Raw genomic sequence first — 25,651 nt, 5'->3', positions numbered from 1 at the left:
AATGTGTTATCAGATGTGATCTTATGGGTTTTGTCTTTTCCGAAGCCATGTTCTGATAGAACATTCATACCCAAAAGAAGCAAAAATCATTTTGGAATCGGCCAAGGAAATGTACCATTGTTTGTTTTCTGTAAAATTTAAAATTTCAGATGGTTAATTTTGACTTAAAGAGCTGTACTACGAGATCTGTTCTGAGTTTTAGAATTTAACTGTCTACTCTGCTTCCCTTAAGATGTTTGTGATTTTTATTCTCACTGTGAAAATATTGGGGTATGGAGTGAAAAACGAATCAACTTATCTAAAAACAACAAAAGGAGACCTTGCAGTCCAAATCTGGGGGCAAGGAAACTGGCTGTGTGGGCCTCCTAATGTGTTCCCTGTCCCCAGGGCCGCTGTTACAATGGGGAATGCAAGACCCGGGACAACCAGTGCCAGCATGTCTGGGGGACAAGTAAGTTGCATTTTCCTGCTTGGTGATGACACACGGGCTTCTCTGATGTTATCCTGCTCTGCCAATCTTGCTGAAGACATAGCTTGGAGAGGAGTTTTTATTTTATTTTATTTTATTTTATTAAGATCTATTTATTTTAGAGAGAGAGAAGGTGGGAGCAGAGAGAGAGGGAAAGAAAGTCTCAAGCAGATTCCATGCTAAGTGCAGATCCCAATGGAGGGCTCAATTCCACAACCCCCAACCATGACCTGAGCTGAAACTAACGGTTGGATGCTTAACTGACTGTGCCATCCAGGTGCCCCTGAAGTGATGATTTTTTTTAAAAACTCTAGGAAAGGGTGAGAATAAAGAGAACTGCGAATCTCAGTCACGGAACCACAGAAAACATCTGTTGAAGCTGGGGACTGGTCATCCAAAAAAAGCCATGTCACACTGTGACGGGGATGTCACATGCACATGCAAAGATTGAATTCAGTGTGGCGGTCACATTCATTATCCAACCACTTGTGTGATTCACTCTGTACCTTGGATTTAACCATTACCCCTCAGATTAGCCTTCTGTTCCTTTACCCCGGGGAAGTACCAGACTTATTTTTTAAATTCTGTAGTTGTATCGTCTCACTTTGAAGAGAAGAAATGCAGGTCCTTCCTTAGGTGCAGACCCAGAGATTTGCATACGTGGTCCTTGCTCTCAGTATGTTCCGTAAATGTTAATGCACATTCTCTCTCTCTCTCTCTTTTTTAAGATTTACAAAAAATAATTTATTTGAGATAGAGAGAAAGAGCATGAATGGGAGTAGGATGAGGGGAAAGAGAGGGGGAAACAGGCTCTCCACTGAGCAGGGAGCCTTGACTACATGGGTCTTGATCCCAGGACCCCAGGATCATGATCTGAGCTGAAGGCAGATGCTTAACTGACTGAACCACCCAGGCATCCCAGTGTACTCTCTTCCTGACATTTATAGTGCCTGACCTGTGAACTTTGGTTCATGAGGACCAGATTACAGAGAGGAATGGGTCTGTCTGATTGGCTAAGACTAGGTCACCCTCAAAGGAAAATAAAGCACGCAAAAGGAGAACAGAACCCCTGCAGGAGTGATTTCCGTGTTTGGCAAATATCATTTAACTGAAAGATTTACTTTCAGTGCTTCAGTTTTGACAGAGGAAAGATAATAGAGGCGCATTTGTCTTTTAAAATGTTTAAATACCAAAACCCAAGTGTTGACATAAAATCTTAATTGCCTAAGACTTTATAATATCTTTTAATACTTGTATAAAACAGGCCTAAGAATCTTTCTTCATTTTCTACCTGCCACCTCCCTAATTCCTGCTGATGACCATTTCTCCTTCCCTCCCTCAAACCCACCATCAAGAATTTGGAATCAGTTTGTGTCTCAAGTTAAAAACAGCAGCCTGTTAGAGCTGTCTTGGAGTAGCTTGCAAGAGCCAAGTGTTAAATTCTGAGGAATTTCAGAAACCTGTCACCATCCCATTGATAGCTTAAAATTAGCCATATGTTACATCATGGAAATTGACAAGATGGTATTTACACCATGGAAATTGGCAAATGCTATATGTCCGGATTTTTTTTTTTCTTTGTCTGGAGAATCAGTTGTTAAACATTTACATGCACGCTGCTGTTTGTGCATAACAAAGGCCACTAAAACACATGGTCTTCGTGTGTTCTTCTCCAAGAGGCTTCCGGGTCTGACAAGTTCTGTTATGAGAAGCTGAACACAGAAGGCACGGAGAAGGGGAACTGTGGGAGGGACGGAGACCGCTGGATCCAGTGCAGCAAACAGTGAGTGCTCAGCTTTGGGGGCACGAGGAGTGATTTGGAAGCCCTGATTCAAATGTGACTTGAGCACAAAATAAATGTTAATGATTTTTTTAAAAGATTTTATTTATTCACTTGACAGAGAGAGAGAGAGAGAGAGAAAGTACAAGTAGGGGGAAGGTGAAAGGGAGAAGCAGACTCTCCAATGAGCAAAGGAGTCTGAAGTGGGACTTGTTCCCAGGTATATATTTCAAAAAACACATTAGTATATCTAGAAGCAAATGGCTGTGGTCCAAGCTGTTAACCATATCATAGACTCAACAACATTTCTGTAAACTTCAGAACATTTCTCATATGTCATATTTTACTTGATGCTTGTTTTGAAAAGACAGTTTGCTAAGGTATTATGCAATGCTGTCAGGTCTTAATTTTCTACTTTTGCTGGAAGATATGGCCTATGAATGTCCTAGTATGCACAGAGCTCTACAAGCAAAATATGTAGACTATGTATCTATTTGGGGGACAGTCCAAAGTAATATATATTTTTGATCATTCCATGAGTGCAACACCATTTGATTTCATTAAACATCTAATGTCCATATCAAATTTTTTCCCCTTCTAAAAATCATCTAGTTAGTGCATTCCAGAGGAATCTTTTTTTTCAGGAAATGAGATATTCAGGAAATGAGAAAATGAGATATTTTCAGAGTACATTGGTAATATTTTCCCCGGATTAGTTGAGGAACATTAAAATTGTGATTTAGTAGTTTATTAAGGTTACCTCAATGGCATGGAGCTATGGGACCATCAAGTTGTGGGCCAAATTTTTTTCATTATCCTTCCCTAGCAGTGAGGATTCTTCTAATTCGGAGGCCGAGGAAGGATTTAAGGAAGGTTTATTTTTTTAGTTAATGATCTATCTGTTGTGCTTCATGAAACTTTGCGAAACTTTGCTTTTCTAGGCAGTCCTTGATGGTGGATGAGGTCTGACGAGGCAATAAATCTTTGACCATAGTTTCTTAAAAATTAAACAAAAATAATAGGACAGAACTTCCCACCTCATGTCTCACGAGTGAGGCACAGATGTTCCAAAATATTGCTCCTCTTTCTGAGGTGCCAGAGACTAGGAGGAAGTGGGGCCTAAAGTCGTAAAAATCCATGTGGTTGAACACCTGGATTTCATTAGCTTCGTTCATTAGCTTAATGTCCTAAACAAACCTGACCATTTCTCTGTATCTTTGTTCCTTCAAAAAGCTTGGAAGGCACTGGATTGGGTCATTGTTGTAAAGATAGCTTTTGACTAGCTATTAACAGAATATCCAACCACCACTGAGTTGAAGAAAATGAATGTGTGTTTTCTGAAATGTTCAAAAGTTGGGAAATAGAACATAGAAGGAGAAAGTGAATAATACACAAATGGACAGTCTGCCAAATAATTATCACATGAGCTCCCATGTCATCCCTTCCTGGATCAAGAAATAGAACTCACAGCATTGCAGAAAATGTATCCTTCCCCACAAGGTGCCCTTATTTTGCTCCGGGAGGTACTACTCATCCTGACTTTTATGACAATTATTTTCTTGCCTTTTAGAGTTTGGCTGCCTCAGTTTTCCTCCCTAAACGATGTATTTTGCCTAAAAGTTTGGTATAACGTTTGGGCATCATACTTCATGTATTATTTTGTAATTTGCCTCTTAAGTTGAGCATTTTAAGCATATGGCATGGTGTGTGTCACTATTCATATTTATTGTTCATTGGTTTTATTATCATTTGTATTCATGCTCACATACCATGATGTAGTCCCCACTCTGCAAAAACAGGCATTTAGGTTGTGTCCATGTGTTAGCTGTTAGGAACCACGCAGCCATGGGTATTTTTGTACATGTAACTTAGTGCACATTTGTAGACATTCTTCTAATGCCTACATCTAGAATAAAATTTGCTAAGTCAAAGGGTATGTGTATTTTCCGTGTCACTGTATGATGTCACAGTTTTCTAAAATGGGCTTGATAGTAAACCTGACCATCAATAATATGTACATGAGAATGTTGTGGAGTTACATACTGAACCAGCACTCGGTATCATCAAACTTTCTAGTTTCCCTCCATCCTGGTGGGTATAAACTGCTACATTATTGTGGTTTTATTGCATTTTTCTGATGACCAATGGAATTTAGTACATTTTCATGCATTTATTGGATATGGACCTCTCTTTCTCTCTCTCTCTCTTTTTTTAATGTGTCATTTCAATTTCTTGCCCTTTTTTAAGAGGGAGTTCATTGTTTACTTAGCAGAGAGGCTGGACATAGCTGCTCTCAGGTGGGCTGAGTCATTTAACGATGTCACTAAAGATGCAGATGATTTCTCCCCTCTGCTCTGGAATGCTTAGCATGTTGAGTGTGTATTCTTGGGCTGTGAGCTCACTATAGCAAGGTGGATGCCAAGGCCGCACATCCAAAGGCTGGTAGCGTGGGAGTCAGAACAAAAGGTCTTTCTCCCTGTCATGCTTTAACCTCTTGTCCAGAAGCAACATTCTCCCCTAGCAACTTCCTAGCTGGCTTCTTCTCACATCTCAACATCCAGAGGCCACTTTTAGCTCTATTAGGGCAGGGAGAGTAGGACGGCAAGGACAGCGGGTGTAGGAGTCCGGGCTGCCATGACTAGCTTCAACCAGCCATGATCCGTCCTTTGAGGCTGTGTATGTTGCTGCCCAGACAAAACTGTGATCCTGTTAGCAAGGAAGGAGGGAAGTCATAGCCAACCAACGAAATCTGAACACACATTTTTATTTAGAAGGAGAGAAAATATTTTCAATTTTTGAATATATGCAGACTGAATAGTTATGATTATTTTGAGCTTGATTCTTCCTGTCCTGTTCTGTTTGTTTTTATTTAACATGCTCAGTGATGTGTTCTGTGGGTTTTTACTCTGTACCAATCTTACTCGAGCTCCGCGTATTGGTCAGCTTCAGGGTGAGATCATCCCAACTTCCTTCTACCATCAAGGCCGAGTGATTGACTGCAGGTAATATGTTAAATGTTTGAAAACCTAATGAATCCCAAGAATTACAAATTCAGAAAAATCCGGTGAAATTTTTCCGTTTCACACAAGAGGAATGTTGACTTTGATTTTATGATCGCCTTTCACCTTTAGATTATTTAAAAAACAACAACAACAACAACAACAAAGTTGCATGTTGATTTGCAAATTACATTTGCCCCAAAATCAGACCACTTTTAGTAGTGGGACGCTCAGTGATTATGGTCATCAAGTAGACTTAACAGTACCCATTTTGACCCATGATTAAAGCTTTGAGCATTGGAATAGGTCACTATTTGAACACTATGTGTATTTTATTTTTTATGACAAAAAAGGCAGTTTAAGCTGTACTTCATATAACATATTTCTGGTTTAGATGATGGCTTAATGAATAGTCAATCACAGAACGCATTTATTAAAATACTATTTATACTGTAGGCAAACATTTGATATCCAAATATCTGTGAGAACAAGGCACAGGGTGTATGAAACTTTTTTTAAAACCAGGAAGTCATATCATGTTCCAAGTAAGTATAGTTCCCTTCAAAGTAGTCATAATTCTAAGATGCTATGCTTTCATTCAGATGGTATTGTTGTTGCCCAAAACACTATTGGGATTCCCCTACAGAACTGCCTTTAGCATCTGCAAACTTTTATCTGTAGTATCCTTAGAGTAGCAAACCTTCACCTTATGTGAGTGAATGTAAAATTTGGAAACATGCAAAAATTTTTCTAAACAAAATTTAAGAAATTGATTAGGTAAACAAAATGAATAAAATTCTCTTGGTGTAATGACTGCTTTTTTTTTCTTTTCTTTTTTTTTTTTAACATTTATTTATTTGAAAGATAGCACACATGGGTGTGCAGGAGCTTGTGGGCGGTGGGGGGGCACAAGGAGAGAATCTTCACGCAGACTCCCCACTGGGTGTGGAGCCCGCTGATGCCCTGAGCTGAAACCAAGAGTCAGACACAACCAACTGAGCCACTCAGGCGCCCCTGTTTTTTTCTTTTAAATTGTTCTGAACACCATTATAACCAGTCTTAGACAATAAGATCCTTCCTGGAATAAATGTCATTTTTTTTCCTGATGGCATATAGTGTAATAATGATAATGAGAAGTGTTTCATGTCAATGTGCTCTTTTATTAAGGGGAAGTGGGGACAAGAGAAATCAAACGAAAAGTGGAGAAATACTAGGAGCCATTCATGTCGGCTGACAGCCTCTTTAGTTTCCTGAAGAGCAAGCCCTCATTCATGTTGACTTTCTCTTTCTAGCTATGGTGCTAATGGTTGTATGACTGTCTCCTTTTAGTGGTGCCCATGTGATTTTAGATGATGATACAGATGTGGGCTATGTAGAAGATGGAACGCCATGTGGTCCATCCATGATGTGTTTAGATCGGAAGTGCCTACAGATTCAGGCCCTAAATATGAGTAGCTGCCCACTCGATTCCAAGGGTAAAGTCTGTTCAGGCCATGGGGTAAGTAAGCATCTGTGTTCCGGTTTAAACCTTTATGGGCTGGCATCCTCACAGTTCACAGTGGTTAGACTTTCATTCTAGCCATTCTCCCTTTGTGAGTGTTTCCAGTCTCTATGCTCTGACTATAATGATTTCCTTCATATCCTTATCTGCTAAGGATAATACCCATATGTGTTGATATGATTTTATCTTGTTGTTTCTTTTATCACTGGCTATTTGTATTTACCACATTGTCTATAGCTTGACATCTAAAGAGTTGGAAGAAAATTGATATAGTTCCTAAAAGAGCTGTAGACCCCATGTGCATTACTTTGTACCATTCAAAATAACTTCATTCCTCCCACTAATTCCCTTTTAGCGACTCAGCCTGTATCCTGTATGCCAGATAGCATAGACTAGAGCTTGGATCACTGATAGAATTCACATGTTTCAAGTCAAATAGTTATGCTCAGACCATTACCAGCTGAAGAGAAGAGGCTGTCTCTACTCAAACCTGCATGTATTTCTAATTCCGTGAACTATGAATGAGTTATATTTGTAATTCTATGGAGCGGTTGGGCAGACACTTCCTGGCAAACCTAGGCTTAATATCTAGAAACAAATTTTAATAATTATTTAAAGTGGCTTAATCAAAGAAAGATATTTCCAAAAAATTAATACAGACTTTAGAAATGGAAAAAAAAAAAAGGGACATGAAGAAATTTTGAGAGTGCTGATGTAAAAGGAAGATGCTGGAATGAAGGTAAACATAATTCAGAATATAGCTAGCAGACAATGTGGAGGATAAAGAGGCAGAAGGCCTAAGGAGGACATGCCCAGTGACTATTTAGAGTTTCACGTTTGGTTGAATACTAGGCTTGTGGGATGGAGGGAGGACAGGGTAGCTTAGTGATTTAGAGCATGGATTTGGAGGCTAGATGGAGCCGTGGGTTTGAGTCCTGGCTCTGCTTCTTGTTCTCCTGTTGACTTTGGGTAAGTCACTTACCCTCTCTCAGCCACTGGGCTGCTAGAGTGAGGATTGAATCAGATGCCTTCCATAAAGCGCTCAGCATCGTCAACGTGCAGCAATCACTCTGTCAAAATAAAAGCCCCCGAGAGACTTTCCAGTTACTGTTCTGAACACATCATAACACTTAACCCCTAAAAGGCCCTTCATTCTCTACTACCCCTCCCACTTTTTTGTCCTGTTAAATAAAAGTTCAAATTCAGCCTCGTTAATCATAATTGTGATATTATAACATTTCAGATTAAAAAGCTTCTTATAGCAATAAGCTTATGTTCAATTTACCACCTCTAATGATTGGTCTCTGAATGTATATCACAGACAGAGAAGAGTTTAAGCCCCTCTGTCTCTGGTTTGCAGATGGTGATTTATTTCATCTAAATTACAGGCCTCTTCCAGCATGCTGCTTGGTCTCCAGGACAAGCAAAAGGAGACAAAGATCATGCTAGAGGGTCTTCAGCCTGGCTGACTGAGAGAAGGGTGATGGGCGGGGTGCTCATTTGGTTGGGACAATGCCACCAAACAAATGTGATATTGGACACAGTGAGGTAAAACAGGGCATTGGTGATTTATGTCTTCTGGTCTTCAATCACTGGCCTTGCCACTGGAGCCCAGGATCTATTAATTTTTTGAATTAAGCTTATGTTTTTAAAGTATGTTCCTTAGAAACAACTACTTCTGAAAAAAACTACATCATCAGACATTTGTGCACTTAAATAATTTTTCAACATCAACAATTAGCATTTAGTTAAAAGTTTCTTCTTTTTAATGGATCTCTCTCTCTCTCATTAACAAGAAAACACCAACAATTTAAGGTATCCATCATCTCTCCTTCTCAACCATGGGGGACTTAAAAAATTCAAAATGGTTCTTAAAAGTTTCTGCCCTGCCCCATGTCTCTTTTACTGTTATTGCCATTATTCAGAAAAGCACAGCAAAAATGTGCCCTCTGTGTTCTTTGTTCTTCACAGGTGTGCAGTAACGAAGCCACCTGCATCTGTGATTTCACCTGGGCAGGGACAGACTGCAGCATCCGGGATCCAGTCAGGAACCTTCACCCTCCCAAGGATGAAGGACCCAAGGGTTTGTGTGATTTCGGTTTCAATTCATTGCGTACTGAATTTGTTGGTACTCTTCCAGTGGTGCCAGTATAACAACTTAATAGATGTGAAAGGAGACACATCAGAATATCTTGGTTTTTTGCCACTCAAATATATAATTCATGTTACTGCAGAATTAAGGATTCTAGAATGATGTGTTGCTTTCAATACAAATACCAATACAAAATACAAAATAATTTAAATTTCCTCTTAGTTTAGAACTGAGATGAGGAAGAAGTTAGTATACCAGTTTTCTTCCTTCCAATTTCCTTTCTTTCTTTTAAACCTTCTTTTTCCATAATTACATATGTTAATCATTTTATAGTTTATCTATGCTATGCCAGTTTTCTAATAGAGTCTTTTGGCTGATGTGAGACTACTCATTCCTCAATATTTGAGTCCCTCCAGAGGGAGATGGCAGTTTTCTGTGCTCTGTTTAAACACAGCTTTGATTAGAAAGAAGTTGAAAATCTTCACAGAACTTTCATTCTTCAAAGAGAACATGAAAGATCTGGACTTTGTCTTAATCAGCCATCAGACGGAAAGAAAATAGTTTTTTTTTTTTTAATTTTTATTTTTTAAAAAGAATTGATTTATTTCTTATTTATTTATTTAGGGAGAGTGAGCAGGGGGAGGGGCAGAGGGAGAGAGAAAGACTCTCAAGCAGACTCTGTACTGCCCTCTACTCAAGACTCAGTCCCATGACCTTGAGATCATGACCTGCGCCAGAGTCAAGAGTCAGATGCTCAGATAACTGAGCCATCCAGGTGCCCCTTAAAATTTTAGAATTGGAAGGCGTCTCAATGGCCATGAGAACCACCCTCGTTTTGTGGATGAGAAAACCCAGACCTTGAAGTCAGGTGACATTCTATAATTACCCACGTAACCAGACACAGGTCTGGGACCAGGACCCAAGGGCCCAGTATTAGGCCATTGTCTTCCATTACGTTGTGTTATAGTGTAGTCTTTGCCATCATGAACATGGTAATCACTTTCTCATTATTCCTTCTATTCACGATCCCTCATATGATTTTCAAAGATCTAAAAAAGGCATCCGTTGCAATAGGCTTACTACAGCATCTACAGCATTGTACCTGAGAAACCGCAGTCGCTAGTACAAAAGGTAGATCCCAGTGACATCATACATCTTCTCTTACATGGTACCACTAATGGCATTTTATAAATAATTATCATGATGCTTTCCCTGTAGGTAGGAAAAACACATATAGAAATAGTATCATTTGATCTGCTTACTTTTGCATGAAACTCATTTAAACTCTCTGAATGGTAGCATTGTCCATATGGGAAAATATGACTTTAAAAATGTATGAAGCTCCATGGTCCTCGATTCCTGAAGAGATGTAGCTGGTCTGGGTGCATGTGTAATGTTCAGTAATAGTGGGTGTGTTTAACACTCTCCGTGCATTTGCAGAATATGGCCATGAAATTAAAATTCTGTAGGAATCATAGTCACGCCCTCACAGTCTATTTCTGTTCTCCTTCTTCTATTTGTAAAAAGGAACCAGTTCCACTTTTAAATTCAGTCTTTAGTTACTTTAGAACTGGAACAAAAAATTCTTGGATCCACCTTCAGAAGTTAGATTTAGAGCAGATTTAAGGCTCTTACAAGGGAAGCAGATGTTCACGCTTTCCAGAATTTCTCTCCCTGGCATGTTAGTTTCTCTTTGTTCTCCTAAAGCTCTAGATGCTGTCTCTTCAAGTGATATATAAAGATGCCTGAAAAGATGATCAGAGCTCAACTGGCTTAGCCTCTGTCCTCTTTCATTAGGTGAGGCGGGGGATTTATCAGGTGTCTACTTCTGTCTGTTCCCCATTTCCTCGCCCACCCATGCCTAGAAAGCTTAGTTGGAGGCGTCAACAGCTGCCATCTGAAGAAGAGATTCACAGTTGGCTTCTGTCTTATTTTCCTTGTCTCTGTGGTACTCTTCTATATTTTAAAAATAACTCTTAAGACCATTCAAGGAATACATGCTTATTGTAGAGAAGTTTGAAAATACAGAAAAGATTAAAAAGAAAATAAAAATCATGCTTAATTCCACAACTCAGAGGTTATCCATATACACACCCTGGTATGTTTCTTTTCTGTTGCATGTTTTCTTTTCTCATTTTTAATGAAGACAGTGGAGTCACTAGGGAAATAAAGGTCCCCACTGGTTCTAAAATTGTTAAAATCCTCGTGACTCTGGTAATCTTGATTAAATTGAAAAAAGCCATTAATTACTATAAATGAAGAACAGTCCTTATTGTAAATTATTAGATTTCTGGAAAAGGCAAACAACTTTAGTATGACTAAATAATAGCTCTGTCTATAATGGTTACTAATATCTTTCTAGTCTCTATAGAAAACTCCATTAATACTCTAGTAAAGCGAGAAACAACAGAAATGAAAGTTTAACACCTTGTAGTGAGTTTATGATTTTATTTTTGATACTCTGGTTAAAAGAAAATGGTAATAGAGAAACTGAACTTTATCTCTAATTTTATCTAGATAGCAAATATTTATTGACTCTACAATCAAACAACCACATATCGTTGGCATGCTGTAGGCTCTCAATAAACGTTACATCCTTTTCCATTGGGAACATGTGAAGGAAATAAAATGGTGCACGTTTGGGCTGATTTTCAGTTTATCAGTAATCATGTCATATTGCCTTATTGAAGAGGAGGAGGTCATGAACCCCAGATATTGAAACAATCTGTACTTTCTTGACTGTAGGTTCAGTAACTTGTGAAGTACCTCGGGTTTCCTCTAAATGCCATATATTCTTTCTCATGATGGAATTAGTTTGGGTGGCACTTACCTTACTGATGACAGTGGGTGCTTCTCAATTGCACTGTGGACTGTGGATAGGACTGTGGCCAGTCCTATCCATAAATGAAGGTTTTCTGTATAGATACAGTGACAGCATATTAAAAAATAATTAGTGTGCTTTCTTGTTAGGGAGGAAAAAAATTCAAAAAGAAAATTGAAAATGTTGCCTTTTTTATTCCTAACGTGGGCATAAAGGATAAATTGTCTCCAACTGCAGGCCTCTGGCTCAAAGCCTAATTAGTAAGAATCAAGGAGAACTCTGTGACATTGCTTCAGTTGATTTGGGGGCATCAGAAATGAGCCAATGTGGTTTGCGTGTTTTATTTTAACAGTAAGTTTCTGGAAGAATAAAAATTCAACCTCTCCATCTGAGTAGGGACAAAAAAAGCACATAAAAATAATGCCATTGAAGTCACTCTGCACTTGTTGACCCACCGTTTAAAGCACACTGGTTTATTTCCTCCAATTTCTCAAACCAAAATTATTAAAGACAGGAAATAGCATTTCAAAGCACAAACCATGTGAGCAGGGATTTTTTTTTTAAATATTTTCTATTGCATATTACTTCATTCATCTTCTCCACATTGTCATTTATTTCACATATGAAGAACTCTTCTGGTGCTTCTTCTCCTGACGTGTGTCCACTGAATTCACGGAGAGAAATTATTTTGGTTTGTCCTCATGGGGTACAAGTTTGCACCCTTTAAAGGGCCTGGAAGTCCCACCTGCTACAGGGAGAACCAGTAGAAGTACTGGTAATTTTTGACAATTTATGGACATCTTTGCACGGTGCTTTGATGCAATACAATGGAACATCTCTCATTGGATGATTCACATCACTATTATGGGAGGGAAGAGAAGAAACTGAAACATATCGCATGTTGTCATTGATAAGGAAGGGCAGAGACCATTCCTGCGAGTTTTGGTCAGCCCCTCTCATTATGTCCATAGTCATCAAATCAGAGATAGAAGGGCCTTAGTGGCCATTCAGTCCAGACCCATTGCTCTGCAAAGGAGAAAACTACCCTTAATCCAGGTTAACTGCTAGATGGGGACAGAGCCAAGAATCAGACATAGATCACCTAATCTTGAGCTGATTGCTTTTTCTGTTTCTGTTTTTCTGCCTCATTTAAAGCTGAGTATTCAGTTATTCTGCTGGTTCTCACAGCATAGCAATAAGTAGAAGAAGTGAAACAGTAACCAGGTAATCATTAAGCTGGCTAGCTGATCCATTACCTGCCAAGGGAGTATTATTATGTTATTAGCATTTAGTATTTTGAGAACAATAATTTCTAAGTGTTAATACTTAGAAATTATTAATAAGTGTTAATACCTTGAAGGATATTATTTAGTGTTTCCATGTACCTTTTCCATATATCTTGTTGATAACTTCCTTTGTGAATGCACAGATATTTGATTTTGTAGTTCAGACCATTAGATATTATGTTACCATATATGGTTATGCCCATGTATAATTATATATCACTTATGTATTCTTCTCATTAATAATGGCCTCCTCAATAACCTAAAAATTTACCAGGTTTAAAATTTTTTTAGTAGCTGAGTTTGAGTTCAGAAAAACTCCATGACATTCTCAGTGACAGTGTGAACTGACTGAAATAATGTTCTTATATGAAATAATTTGTTTTTCATCTTTTTTAGACATTTGTCCCAATGTACCTGAAAAAGAACTTAATTGTTTTTTTAATTTTATGGAGAAGAATAAAGAGATCTGATTGTGTGTTTAACATTGAAATACGGAGCTAGAAAACACATCTGCTCATCATGCCAATATTATACTCTTAAGTATAAAGAGTGTATTTAGTATTTATTTCTGATCTTAAATTTTAGCAAAATCATAAATCCCTGCAGAAAGAATTTTGGCTTATAGAGTACAAATGATGGCTTTGATGCCTCCTGCCTTTGAAGTATTAAGGGATGCAGGATTGTAGCCCCTTTGGCTCTTTAGAATCACATGGATGAGATAATGCACATTTTTGTTTAAGAAACTCTCTAAAAGTATGGAAAAAAAAACCCAACTCTTCATTTTCAAAAGCACAGTTTCACACTATCTGAAGCATGACTTGTCTGTGGAAGAATTCTACATATAATGTAGAGAGTCTCATGGAAAGGAGGAAGGATATAGTTTGTACCTTAATATTACATGCTTACTAAAAATTCTGCCTTTTTAGCATGAGATAGCAGGGAACCCAAATGAAAAACAGTGATAATAATAAACCACAAACAACAGAGATTAATGAGGAAACAAAAATGAAGACATACTGCTAGGTAATAAAGAATTTCCACAAACAACTTATAATGTGAAGGTAAGTACGTTAAAGAGTTAGGGAACAGAGTCAAATCCCTAATGGGGGAATTGCGTTAGCGGCTGAAGTCTTTCCAAGTTCCATCTCCAGGTTTGGTGGGATGCAGAGAAAAATAAGCTGTGTCATCAAGTGCCTGCCGGAGCTCCTGGAACACAAAAGGACAGTTAATAGACAAATAAATGAAGGAGTAAATGAATGAACAGTGACAGTTAAGTCATTAATAAATTAGTACAGAAGCAGAATGACAGCAGAGGCCCCCAAAGGCTCAAGGGTTGGTTTGTTGGTTTGTTTTAATGAGAAGATATCTCCTTTGTAGCTGTGAGGAGCAGCCGAACCCTCAGTTTTCAAAGTTGTCCCCTGTAAAAATCTACCCACTTGCAAGCCACTTGATTAATTCATGTCAGCTTAAACACAGCTTGAGTCACGACCCACTGGAAAAGATAGGGCTGTGAAGTATCATGATACAGAGTCAAGTGTACTTTACATACGTTTTCAGTATACCAGAATGAAAGGTAGTGTGGGAGAGAAGGCAAGCAAACGGGAGGGGATACTTTTGAAAAAGTTCTTTTCCCACTTATTTTATCTTGCTTTGCTCTTAAGAGTGGCTATCAGTTAAGAATTTGGAGATCATCATTCTTGTTTGGCAGAGACTATAGACTGTATCTGTTTATGTGGAATGCGTATTTGAAGCAACTTAGCAATGCCTTGCTCCTCTGGTTGGTTTCTAAAACCCGCAGGACAGATTGCCTCATCTTGATTCTACAGTGAACAATTACATCCAGAGCAAACACAAAAGCCTCCTTAAATTGCTATTCTATTCATCATTCATGCAGTTATAGTTTTTAAAATTTAACAAATATTCATTTAGCTCCACATTTTGCTGGTGTGTGTGTGTGTGTGTGTGTGTGTGTTCTACAATTCAGCATTATAAAGAGTTGTAGCTTATATAAAAACTGAAGAGGTAATAGGACTTTCACGCCTTTTGGCTCTGAGGGCCAATGTCCAAATCTTAAGCAAAATCAATCATTCAATCAATCAATTACAAAATAATATATCCTTGTTAATTTAGTATTCTGAAGGCAGTGATTTTTACGATCTTAAAAAAAATGAGTATTTATATCTGTAATACCTTTCATTCCACAATTTAGAAATCTGAGAGTTTAGGTTATTTTGGATTATAATGTATTGTCATAGTAGGAAAATACCATCACCACCTTATATGTTGGTTTTCTTAACTTTCCCCTCAGTGCCCTCAGTAGACTTTCTCTTTTTTTTGTTGTTGTTGTTGTGTTTCCCATTTTTTTTTTTTTGCTTTTTAAGAACAACTCAGCTCATGCCTACCCAACTAGAATCTCTCCCTCATACTGTTTGCCCTGTGATAAATTGAAGTTGATAAATTGAAGTACAGCTGCCCACCAGAGTTGGAGATCCAAGGTTCTCTTTCTTCTGTGGGAGCACAGTTAGACAAAAAGGTGAATGAAACCAGTATTACGCCTTAAAAAAACTGTGAGTTCAGATTGTGGTTCTTTGTTTTGCTTCACTGTCTCATGGCACATGGTCTGTGTGATGCTGCCTCTCTTTTCATCAGTAAAGTGATCTGAAGCCAGTACTTTTGATTCACATGGAGAAGAGGTAGAGTGTGTGTATGTCCACATGCTTCCATCTCCCTGCGCCCCTCCCCCCGCCCACACACACACTCAATCTTAACTAGTCTGCTTCCTGCCTGAACACGAAGCTTCATCTTGCCTGTGTGGAGAGCATCTTGGGGACCCTTTTTGCAGTATCCAAAATCTCTGCGTGGAAGGGGTGATGTGCGGGGATGGAGTGTCTCCACTCAGTCATCTACCGCTGGGCCATCCCAAGCTTCCCAGTGACCCTAACTTACTCTCAGTGAATAGTTTATGCACTGGAAACTGTAAACAAAAAACCTAAATGCCCAACTAATGGGACAGAAACCCAAACATCACAGAGTTAGGTGAACTACATTCTTCTATATGAAAATACGCCTAATTTTAAAGATAATTCTGTTTTAAATTTGTAAGGATTTTCACAAAATTGGGTAAAAAGTTCTGAATTTTAAAAATGCATAGCTCTTTAGGCTTATTTTGCAGTTTGAGAAATTTATAAAGTATATTAATGGTTTGTTACTTTGTAATTAAAATCCAGACTTGCTGTTACGCAATTTAAGTAACATTTTAATTCCAACTCATTCCTTGTAGGAACTCTAATTCCAGTTAGGTTATTTATGTGTTTAAAAGTATTTATAAGAGATGATGTTTTTAAGAAGGGTTTGTGGAGTTTGAGGTTTAATTATCCTCAAAATCACCGAACTTATTTTCAAGTATTTTCAGTGTGTACGTAGACCTTCATCTCAAATCTTAAAGGCAAGATGTCAGTATTTAAGTGACTCTCAAAGGATTTACTAAGTAGAATATTTTGTGTATTAACAAAATCAGTGTGTAATTAATTTCCTGTGTTTAAAAAAATCTCCGTTTTCCCTCCACACAGTGAACACGGCCACAAGCAGGCTGATAGGTGCTGTGGCCGGCACCATTCTGGCCCTGGGGGTGATTTTTGGAGGCACAGGGTGGGGAATAGAGTAAGCATCTTTGTGAGTTTCAGAGTGTTTCTCTTTGGTTCCTGGTGTGTGAGCTGACCCTTGGTACCTGACCCCTACTGTGTGTTGTCTCGTTGACGTGATTCCCATGCTAGTGCAACTTGTGGTGTGGTTTGGATATGTTTGTGTCGTGTGGTTTTCTTGTGCAGTGAAGAACCTTCTCCTGTCTGGAACAATGTGGGGCATAAAATAATACTGGGGTGCTTATGATGTCTTCCAGAATTAAGATGATGGTCCAAAAGCTTTCATTGCTCCTCTACTTACCAAAAACCATTTCAAGATACAGACCTTTTATTGTCATTTTTTATTGGCCAAAAAAAATATGTTTTTATATGAGTGTTTGATTAGGATTCCTTTAATGAATGTGATCTTCACCAATCAAATAGATCCACGTATCTAAATAAGAATTATCAACAGCTGTAGCTTCTTTTTAAGATAATCTGAATGATAGTCAATAACACATTTTCCATTTAATTAAAGTGATAGGGGAGGCTTTGGCTTAATTTTTTCAAAGAAGATATGTAGGATATTGCCTTCATTTTTTTCATATAAAATAGATAATTCAAATTAGAAATTTACATAAATATTTGGGACCTAAGAGTATGAAGAAGAAAGAGGTATTTATCCTGCAAAACCTTCAGTGAATAGTTGCCAATTATCTGGTGGTTTTGTCTTCAAAGTAGCCAGTGCATTAACTAGTAAATTGTGCGTCACTTGCCTGTCGATCTCTGACAGAAATATAAGCTCTTTTGGTGCCTTCATTTTGGTTACTCTGTACTTGATCTACAGCCTCAAAATAGGTGTCAGTTCTCCATGGGATATTGCCTTCATGAGGTTGCTAATCTGCAGACTAAAAGATTATTGTGATTTTTTCCCCCCTCTCTCTCTAATTCTAGAGAACACTTACAGACGACAGAAATACCCCTTCATGTGCTGCCTTTGTGTTCACGTGGGCAGTGGTAACACTTCTCAGTGGCCCAGGGATGAAGTACTAGTGTCTAAGGAATCACCGGATACCCTCTACTCAACTGGTCCAAACTACGGGCGTGTTGATCCTATTACACAGTTTCCTCCTTAGTCCCAGTAATGACAGCCCACGGGTGCTCTTCCATTCAGGGCCGAGGAGAGCCGGGCACTGCACATCAGTAAGGTCCTGCTCTGTGTTAAAGAGTACCTGAACTTTCTCTTGCTTGGTTTAAAGGACTTTGACTAGACTTGTAACCTGCTCACTCACATCCTTCTGCTGGGGACTGTGAGGTAGTTAACTCAGAGCAGCTAGAAACACTGGGAAAGATATTTTGTTTCTCTCTACTTGTTAGAAAAGAAAGTAGTATGGCAGAGGGAATACCTTTAGAGAAAACAAACCCTGTATTGTATAATCTCACCTTGGATCTGCAGATTGGATTATATATAGAAGTAACTTTCCTTTTCCAGGGGAAATTTTCTATATACATTTATGTGAAATTCCTCCTTAAAGAAAGGTAGTTTTCTAAAACAAACAAACAAACAAACAAACAAACCCCAAACTTTCCAGTGGTGTTTTTTAGATTATTTATTGACCGTAATTGTGATGTACTGCAGTGTACCAACTAAGGCATGCATTAGTTGAGCCTTAGAGATAGGCAAACCCCAAGGCATTTGTTGTAAAGCAGGGCCCTTGTCACCAGCCTTTGTTCTCATCCTCCCTTCCAGTCTTGTTGGTTTGTGCCTATTTCTGGTTGTGACAGGTAAGTCCATATGAGTGTATTTTTTTCCTAAAAATAGATTTGTTATTTATTATCCTTGGTTGATGCACTATTTTTATTAGCTGATAGTTTTCCTTCTATATCTAAATTTTGCCATAATTGCTAAATCACAGATGTAAATTTTTAAAAATCCACAATGGTACAGTACAAATTGTTTTAAAACTTCCTGGCTTAGCTGATAGTGTCATGTTCATTCACTCGCTAAGGATTCCATGGACAGAGGTTTGGGGTTTTTTGTGTGTTTGGGATTTTCTTGGGGGGCGGGGATGGGGGGCTTTTTTTTCTACTCTGTAGTTTAGAATTGTAAATCAGGAATCATTTCTCATGAATTATGTATTGATTCTAACCCAGCCTGTTTTCTGAGCTAGTAAAGGGCAGATCATGCCTAAAGCATAATGTACGCGGAAATATAAATATTTTCTCCGTGTTTGTTTCAAAATGTGTTTCCGTATAAAAGGGTGGGAAGGAAATACATATAAATGGAATGTTTTGTTAGAGCAGGGGTTCTCGAACTTTCCATAAGAGGCCAGGGGGTAAATAATTTTGACTTTGCAGGCCACAGGATGTTTGCCACAACCTGTGACTCTGCTGTCTTCTCACAAAAGCTACTTGTAAACAACATGAAAAGGAATGAGTGTGGCTGTCTTCCAATCAAATTTCTTCACAAAAACAGGAAGTGGGGCCAGATTTGGGCAGTGGGCTATAGCTTGCTGACCCTTGATTTATAGCATAAGCTTTAGAATCAGACAAATCAGTCTTCAAATCTTGCCTCTGTCACTACGTTCTAGAAGGCACGGTTTCTTCTTCTATTAAACAGGGATAGTCATCATTCCTACCTCGTACGGTTTTTGTGAGGATCCAGTGAGCTAATATTTGTCACGTGCTTAGAACCACACCTGACACATAGTAAGTGCTCAGTGCACAGTGACCAGCCTACCTTTCTTGCTCTCTTATTACTAGTTATTATTATTTGTGCATTGCTGAAGGCCACTATGTGTGTTTTGTAGGACTTCAGCGGTTAGTCTTAAGAAGGTGTCACGAGCCCGCAATCCTGAAGAGACCACATCCTCAAACCCCCATCGCAGCTCTCCTCCTACCTTTCCCCTCACTCAGACAAGCACTGGGTGGTCTCTGAATCAAAAATGTGTGATCACACGATTTTAGTGCTGCTCAAAGTGGCATCCATTTATGTACACAGTTGAGGGCACCAATGTGAGCAGAAAAGAGAATTTTTTTTTTTCACACAGAAATGAATATAGTCACAAAGTCGAGGGGTTTAGGGAAAATACCAAAGGGGCTTTGTGACTTCCGGAACAGGATATTCAGTCAGGCCTGGAAGTATGCTGCCGATGGGGGCCCTGTACCTATGTATCAGCATCCCAAAGGATGTGATATTCAAAATAATTCTTATAAGAAAGTCAAAGTCACTTACATTGAGAACTCGAGGTAAGGCATTTTCCCCTGTGAGTGGAGAGGATGTGCTGTCCTGTGTATCACCTCTGACTCCAACGGCTGATGGAAACTCCACCTTGGGTTTTCTGTCTTACTGTCCTTTCTGCTCCCTTTTATCTCCAAGCCTCAACTTGCAAATGGGGACTCGAAAGACAGTCTCCACTGAACCTGCAGAATCTCATTTCCTTTTCCCACAGAATCCCCCAGAGAAATTTTAGGGTTCCTCCCTGTCTTGCCTTTGGAACCACCCGCCATTGTTGTTTCAATACTGTGTGGATCCCTACAGGGAAGAAATGCCTCTCTGAGAGCAAGGCTTCAAAGTCAGAGCTTTATTAGTAACCTCCTTCTAAATTTTAAATGTGAACTGTTTCCACATGGGGGATTTAAAAAAAAAATAAAAAAGTAGCCTTTGGACCACTTGGTGCGGGGCTTGAAAGAGCACTTGATTAGAATATTTACCCCTCTTTTCCTGCCCTCATGGGCCAGTCAGGTCAGGCTAATCCACACCCATCTGTGTTCTTGATGTGCTCTTTTGCTTGTTTGATTCATGATACTGGGAAGGAGAAGGAGAAGAAAGACGGGCAGTGCCGGCTGTTGGGGGGCATTTGCTTCCAGTTTGGTGGCAGGTGAATTTAAAGGAAGCTCAGTGTCAGCAGTGCGGACACTCTAGATGTGGAGGCCATTCCTCTCCAAGCAGTAGCTCTCTGTAACAGCAGAAGGGCAATTAAGCTAAGTCAATAAAGGTGATTGACGTGTTTAGCAATTTTTTTTTTTTTTATGCAGGGTATTTACTTCCTGAAACCACTTAACTGCCTTTCCCTTGTGGTAACGACAGGCGTTGGCTCATATGACTTTTCTTCCCATGATCCTTTGTCACAGGTCCTAGTGCCACCAATCTCATAATAGGCTCCATCGCTGGTGCCATCCTGGTAGCAGCTATTGTCCTTGGGGGCACAGGATGGGGATTTAAGTAAGCAACAGCGCATGTCTGCTTCTCAGTGGCTCTGGCACTTCTCTTTTCTGCTTACATAACCAAGTTTTGAGTTCCTGCTACAAGATTGCCAGGTTTAACACTAAACTGCTACAAGTAAATATTTTTATTGAGAAATGGGTTAGGAAAGAAGAAACATGGATCCACTGATGTCGTCTTCAGGCTCGTAGGAGGACAGGAAATGTAGAAGGCATTCCACATGCATAAGCTTCAGGAGAACAAAGGAGAGGTTCTTCAGGAGAAGACACTCCAACTTTTAGGAGTAAGCATCCTGAGATAAAGTTTTTTATACATGATGATTAGGAAACTAGATAGTCGGAACTAAGTGGATATAAATCCTTTGCATTTGTTTAAAACTGGTTTAGAGTCCACTGACATTTTGAGGTTTTCACAATCTAAGTAACTATTTGTTCATTATTTTTCACACATAACATTATACATAACTTTGTGATTTGAAAAGCTTCCTTATTTTATAAAATACAGATTTAAAAATTTTACTAATTCCCTAACCAACTGAATTGGTTTCACATTGGAATTTAAAATGTGTGGTGTGGTGATACCTGAATATTTTCTAAATAACTGCAAATTAACTGGTATGTTTCCATAGTAACCTTTTAGTTCAGACTGTGCATGGATCACTGAACTAAGTTTGTTCAAATACAAATTTATAAATCAATCTTAATTATGACCAAAATCTGTAAAGCTATCTTATCAAGTTTAGGTGTTTTCATAGCTCAGATTCATTGGATAATTACTTTTTATGTCTTTTCATACTTTGGTGGCTTGGTTACTATGATTTATAGATAAAAATTCCTGTGCCAAATACTCCCTGTGATAAATTAAGTCCCAACCAGATCTATAGGAACAAATTTAAGTGGGAAATAAGACCATTACCTAAATTCAAAGCCCACTCTGCCTCCATCTGGTTACTCAATAGAGGAAGTTTTTTACTTGAATTATCTGAATAATTGCATCAATTATGAACTTTATGCTATTTTACATTTTGAATCCTGAATTCAAAATATTGAAGCCAGGTAAAATGTTATTAGAAACTGAATATGAAGGAAAAACAAACCACATGATGATCTCAATACATTCAACATTTTCTGCTAATTTTGTTACATTAACATTTAATGAGTAAGCCTACAAGTTGTTGAATGGCTTCAACTTGGAAAGTAGTTACCAAATGGCACTTCCTTTTTACAGAGATATTTTTAAACTTGAACTTGTTTGCTGAAACTGTAGTTTTGGCATCATTGTGTTTTCAAAAACACACACAAAATGGGCAGCTCAAACTTGAATTTCTCCTTGTGGTATTAACAAAACGTTGCCCAGATAATGAGTCAGTCATGATACCTAACAACAACAACAAAAGACATATATGTTGTTGTTGTTCTTTGGTTTTGGCTAACCTAATTCAAGCAAAAATTTTTTCTTAGTGCCATATTCCTGTTAAAAAGTCATTGCATATTATGGTAGTTCCATGATCTGTTATTATTTTATAATGCTCCCTTGAACTTTTTATAAATATGCTTCAAGAAAAATAAATTTGGCTTGTGCCCAAACTTAAGCCTTCTTGGCATCAGGAAGCCTCAGTTTCAAGGGCTGGAAAACAGTCCTATGCATCTTTTGCTCTCCAGCCACACACAACACCAAATTGACCATCTCGGCCTTTGGAGACAAGAGCACTGTTCTGTAGCAGGACCTCAAAACAGTGGCCTGGCCTAGCGCACAGCTTGAATTGCATGTTTCTTTGGGGAAAAATGGAAAAGCCTTCATCACTGTGTATATAAGTGGATTAGGCCCTGTGCACATTATTTACATGTGAGAAATAAGTCTGATCATCAGAAGAACAGAGAAAAGGAAAGGGAGATGGACACCTAGTGAGGTGAGAAACAGCCCCTGCTGACCGCCGAGTGAGGACTACCATGCAGACATGCATACTGCTGTGCTAAGCCAATACCCCTTCCCATGCCCTACGACCCTAACAGTTACTGTAAAGGAAACCATTATAGGAAGGCGCACGATAATGTGAAGTATCTTTCCCTAAAGCAAAGAAAAAGCAAAACCAGAATAATGCTTTAATTTTAGAAGTTTAAACTTGGAGGAGCCACTGCTCTTTGTGATGACTATTGATTGCTATCTGAATTTGCTTTAGATTTTAACAGTCGCCACATGGTTTACATTAAACGTTAAACCACTACTTCCACTTTGCAAGAAAAGGCTTTGGGTGCCCGATGATGCAGGTTAAGTTTTCCCCCCACTTGGGGATTTTGGAGACTCTTGGTCTAGAAGTTATTTGCTAATTGAACTGAAAGTCTTTGAGATTTTCACTGAGTTCAGTGTAAATACAAAAGAAGGTCATTTAGGATCAGAAATAGAAAATAGTTTGTAAAAGAGATTGCTCTAAATCTGGCCATTGGAAATCTTTCCTGGAATCGTGTTTTACTAAAAGAGAAAAGCAAAGCAAGTAGCAAAGTTGCCTGAAGAATTGGAGGGTCCTTAAACTTTTAGGTCAAGGGAAAGCATGTTAACTGCTCAACGGAAGTATTGCTTTTTCCTGAAGTCACGTTTCTTGGGCTGGAACACCGTGAGTCATTAAAATATAGAAGAAGTGTCATACCATACCTGTCCCGTTCAAGTGTAAGGGAGAAAACAGCTTTGCTCTGACCCCTGACAATGTCTGCCATTCTCTACAGACTTTTTCTTAAGCCATATTTCCTCTGAAATAGGTGGTAAAAAGCATGAGTCTCTGTGAGTGTGCATGCACGTGTGACGGTGTGCACCTTTGTGTGAATAAGTGATAATGAAGTTTGGTCAGGATAATTGTGATAAAAACCAATACACATCTAGATGACTTTTTTCTAGCAGAATAATAGTTTGCAAGCTTTGCTTAATGCAAAAAAGATTTCCATAAGCAATGTTGTAAAACTCCCAAGAATGAAAAAAAAAATACTTTATTTGGTAGGCTATTTTATTGAACACATCCTGATACATAGGGTAATGTGTAGTAACACATACTCTGGAAGTAGTTTTTATGGATTCCCAGTCTTCGGAGCATTAGTTCATTTCTCTGAGAAATCCTGTGAAAAATGAAGGTAGCTTCTTGGCACACTGAATTGTCCAACTTTTCTCCCAAATTTGCATCTTTTTACAAGCTCAGTGCCTCCATGTTCCTTTTCCTCTCCATCACCTATACACACAGACTAAAGCTAAGGGTTGTGCTGCAGAGTATTGCAAACCTTGGTCCTGGTTGACTCACAAAGACTCATGGCCTCTGTTCAGTTTTGAATAGTAATGCTGCTTGATTCGATTTTTAGGGTTGTTGCTTTTACTAGACACTAGATGTAGACAGGTAGATGAAGGGCCATTCTGTAGCATCTTCTCTAAATCTTAGGAAAGGTAAAAAAATACATGAAAAGACAACTTGAAGTTTCTATTTGAAAATGAACAGAATTGCCATTGCCACCTTGGACCTGGCTTTTTATTGGATATTCCCTAAATTTGAATATAGGAATGAGATGTGAGCGATATAGCTACTTACAAGCCAAGGAAGTATGTGAACACCATAAACCACGGTGCTTAGAAAGAGAAATTCTAGGTGATAATAGGAAAGGAACGTGAAGGTAACAGAGACAGCTTGTTGATTGGATTTGAGGATGAGCCTTGAGCTCTTGCAACCATGTTACCACGCCTCAGACTATGGAGACCTGCTACCATGTCCCTTTTCTACCACTGGCTCTCTCAGTGTAATTCAGTGGCAGTAGTGGTCATACGTTTGGCAGAGCTGCTCTTGATGTTAAAAGTGTTACTTTACTAAATCTGTATAGTAACCGTGATTTCCTCTCTATGAGAAGTTACTTGGGTTACAAGTTCTTACTGAGCCTGATCTCGACCATAAGCAATTCTGTTTGTTCTGTGATCATTTCAGAGGACGTGCTAAAGAACAGGTTAAAGAGAAGGTATTCACAGGAATGATATGTAAAGGATCATATCTGGATTTGTCACAAGGAAAGTTGAAATTCTGAATATCAAATTGGATGAAACTCGGAAGGAATTTAATATTGCTCATTCTCTTTTCTCAAAAGAGTAAATATCTTTTGTTTTTTTATTTTTATAGAATTAGGAAATGGAATTAATTGTAGGTAGTCTTCCTATGAGGAAAACCAAGCTGCTGCGTATCTGAATCCCATGACCATATCCCAGTGGGGAACAAGGAACCTAATTCCTTAAACCCTGCAGCTTCTGGGTTAGGCACTTTCTCACTCAGACTTAGCGGCCTGGCCAGGAAGATCCAAGATCAGCGCCCTGACTCAGCCCTCTGGGGAAGTGAGCGCTGTCAAAGGTAGCTTATAACGGTCCCCTAGGAGGGGTCGTGAGTGATGGATTCTTGGTGAGCAGTGATAACTCATTGTGGAAAGATAAAAAGGTGATAGCAGTGGGTAAATAACTTTGAAAGAACTAGAGGCTTTACAGACCAGAGATGGCTGTTGTTACTTAAAGAGCTTTGTTTTGATGTTGTATAGCTATATAGGTATATAACATATGTTGTAGAAAAAAGTACAGGTTTTTCAGACATCATCAAGATTGGTGAAAACTGGGTCAAAGCAAAACTTATGGGTTGTGTTAATATTATACAATGATTCTGAAATACCTTAAGGGCTATGATGAGAAAGTTTGTTGCCTTCCCAATCCTAGTGAGCGGAGGGAATTCAGTTGAAACAGTGTGTAAGGGAGACAGCAATTATCTACCCGTGATAGTTGCACTTTCACATTAAAATGGAAAAAAAAAAGATTTTTTTCATATAGAAAATTCAGGGCAGGCAGTTCTCAATAT

The 25,651-nt window shown here is 38.7% G+C and overlaps 2 protein-coding genes across 4 annotated transcripts in view; one reads left to right on the top strand and one right to left on the bottom strand.

Moving 5' to 3' along the window:
- The window catches only part of PLEKHM3 (pleckstrin homology domain containing M3), a 1,279,556-nt gene that overhangs the window by 31,869 nt on the left and 1,222,036 nt on the right, over window positions 1–25,651 (bottom strand). The window lies entirely within an intron of this gene.
- ADAM23 (ADAM metallopeptidase domain 23) overlaps window positions 1–25,651 on the top strand; it is a 168,318-nt gene that overhangs the window by 137,141 nt on the left and 5,526 nt on the right. The window contains exons 20-25 of one of the 3 annotated variants that reach the window (XM_082690009.1): window positions 388–451; window positions 2,147–2,252; window positions 5,132–5,251; window positions 6,578–6,746; window positions 8,721–8,832; window positions 16,518–16,608. In XM_082690009.1, the coding sequence (XP_082546135.1) occupies window positions 388–451; window positions 2,147–2,252; window positions 5,132–5,251; window positions 6,578–6,746; window positions 8,721–8,832; window positions 16,518–16,608 (662 nt within the window). Of the gene's footprint in view, window positions 1–387; window positions 452–2,146; window positions 2,253–5,131; window positions 5,252–6,577; window positions 6,747–8,720; window positions 8,833–16,517; window positions 16,609–20,702; window positions 20,794–25,651 lie in introns of all 3 variants that reach the window. The other 2 variants (XM_082690008.1, XM_082690007.1) reach the window with 2 other exon arrangements.

This window comes from Mustela nivalis (genome assembly GCF_964662115.1).
Source record: "Mustela nivalis genome assembly, chromosome: 11".
Classification (NCBI taxonomy): domain Eukaryota; kingdom Metazoa; phylum Chordata; class Mammalia; order Carnivora; family Mustelidae; genus Mustela; species Mustela nivalis.
This window is presented reverse-complemented; position numbering and strand designations above follow the sequence as displayed.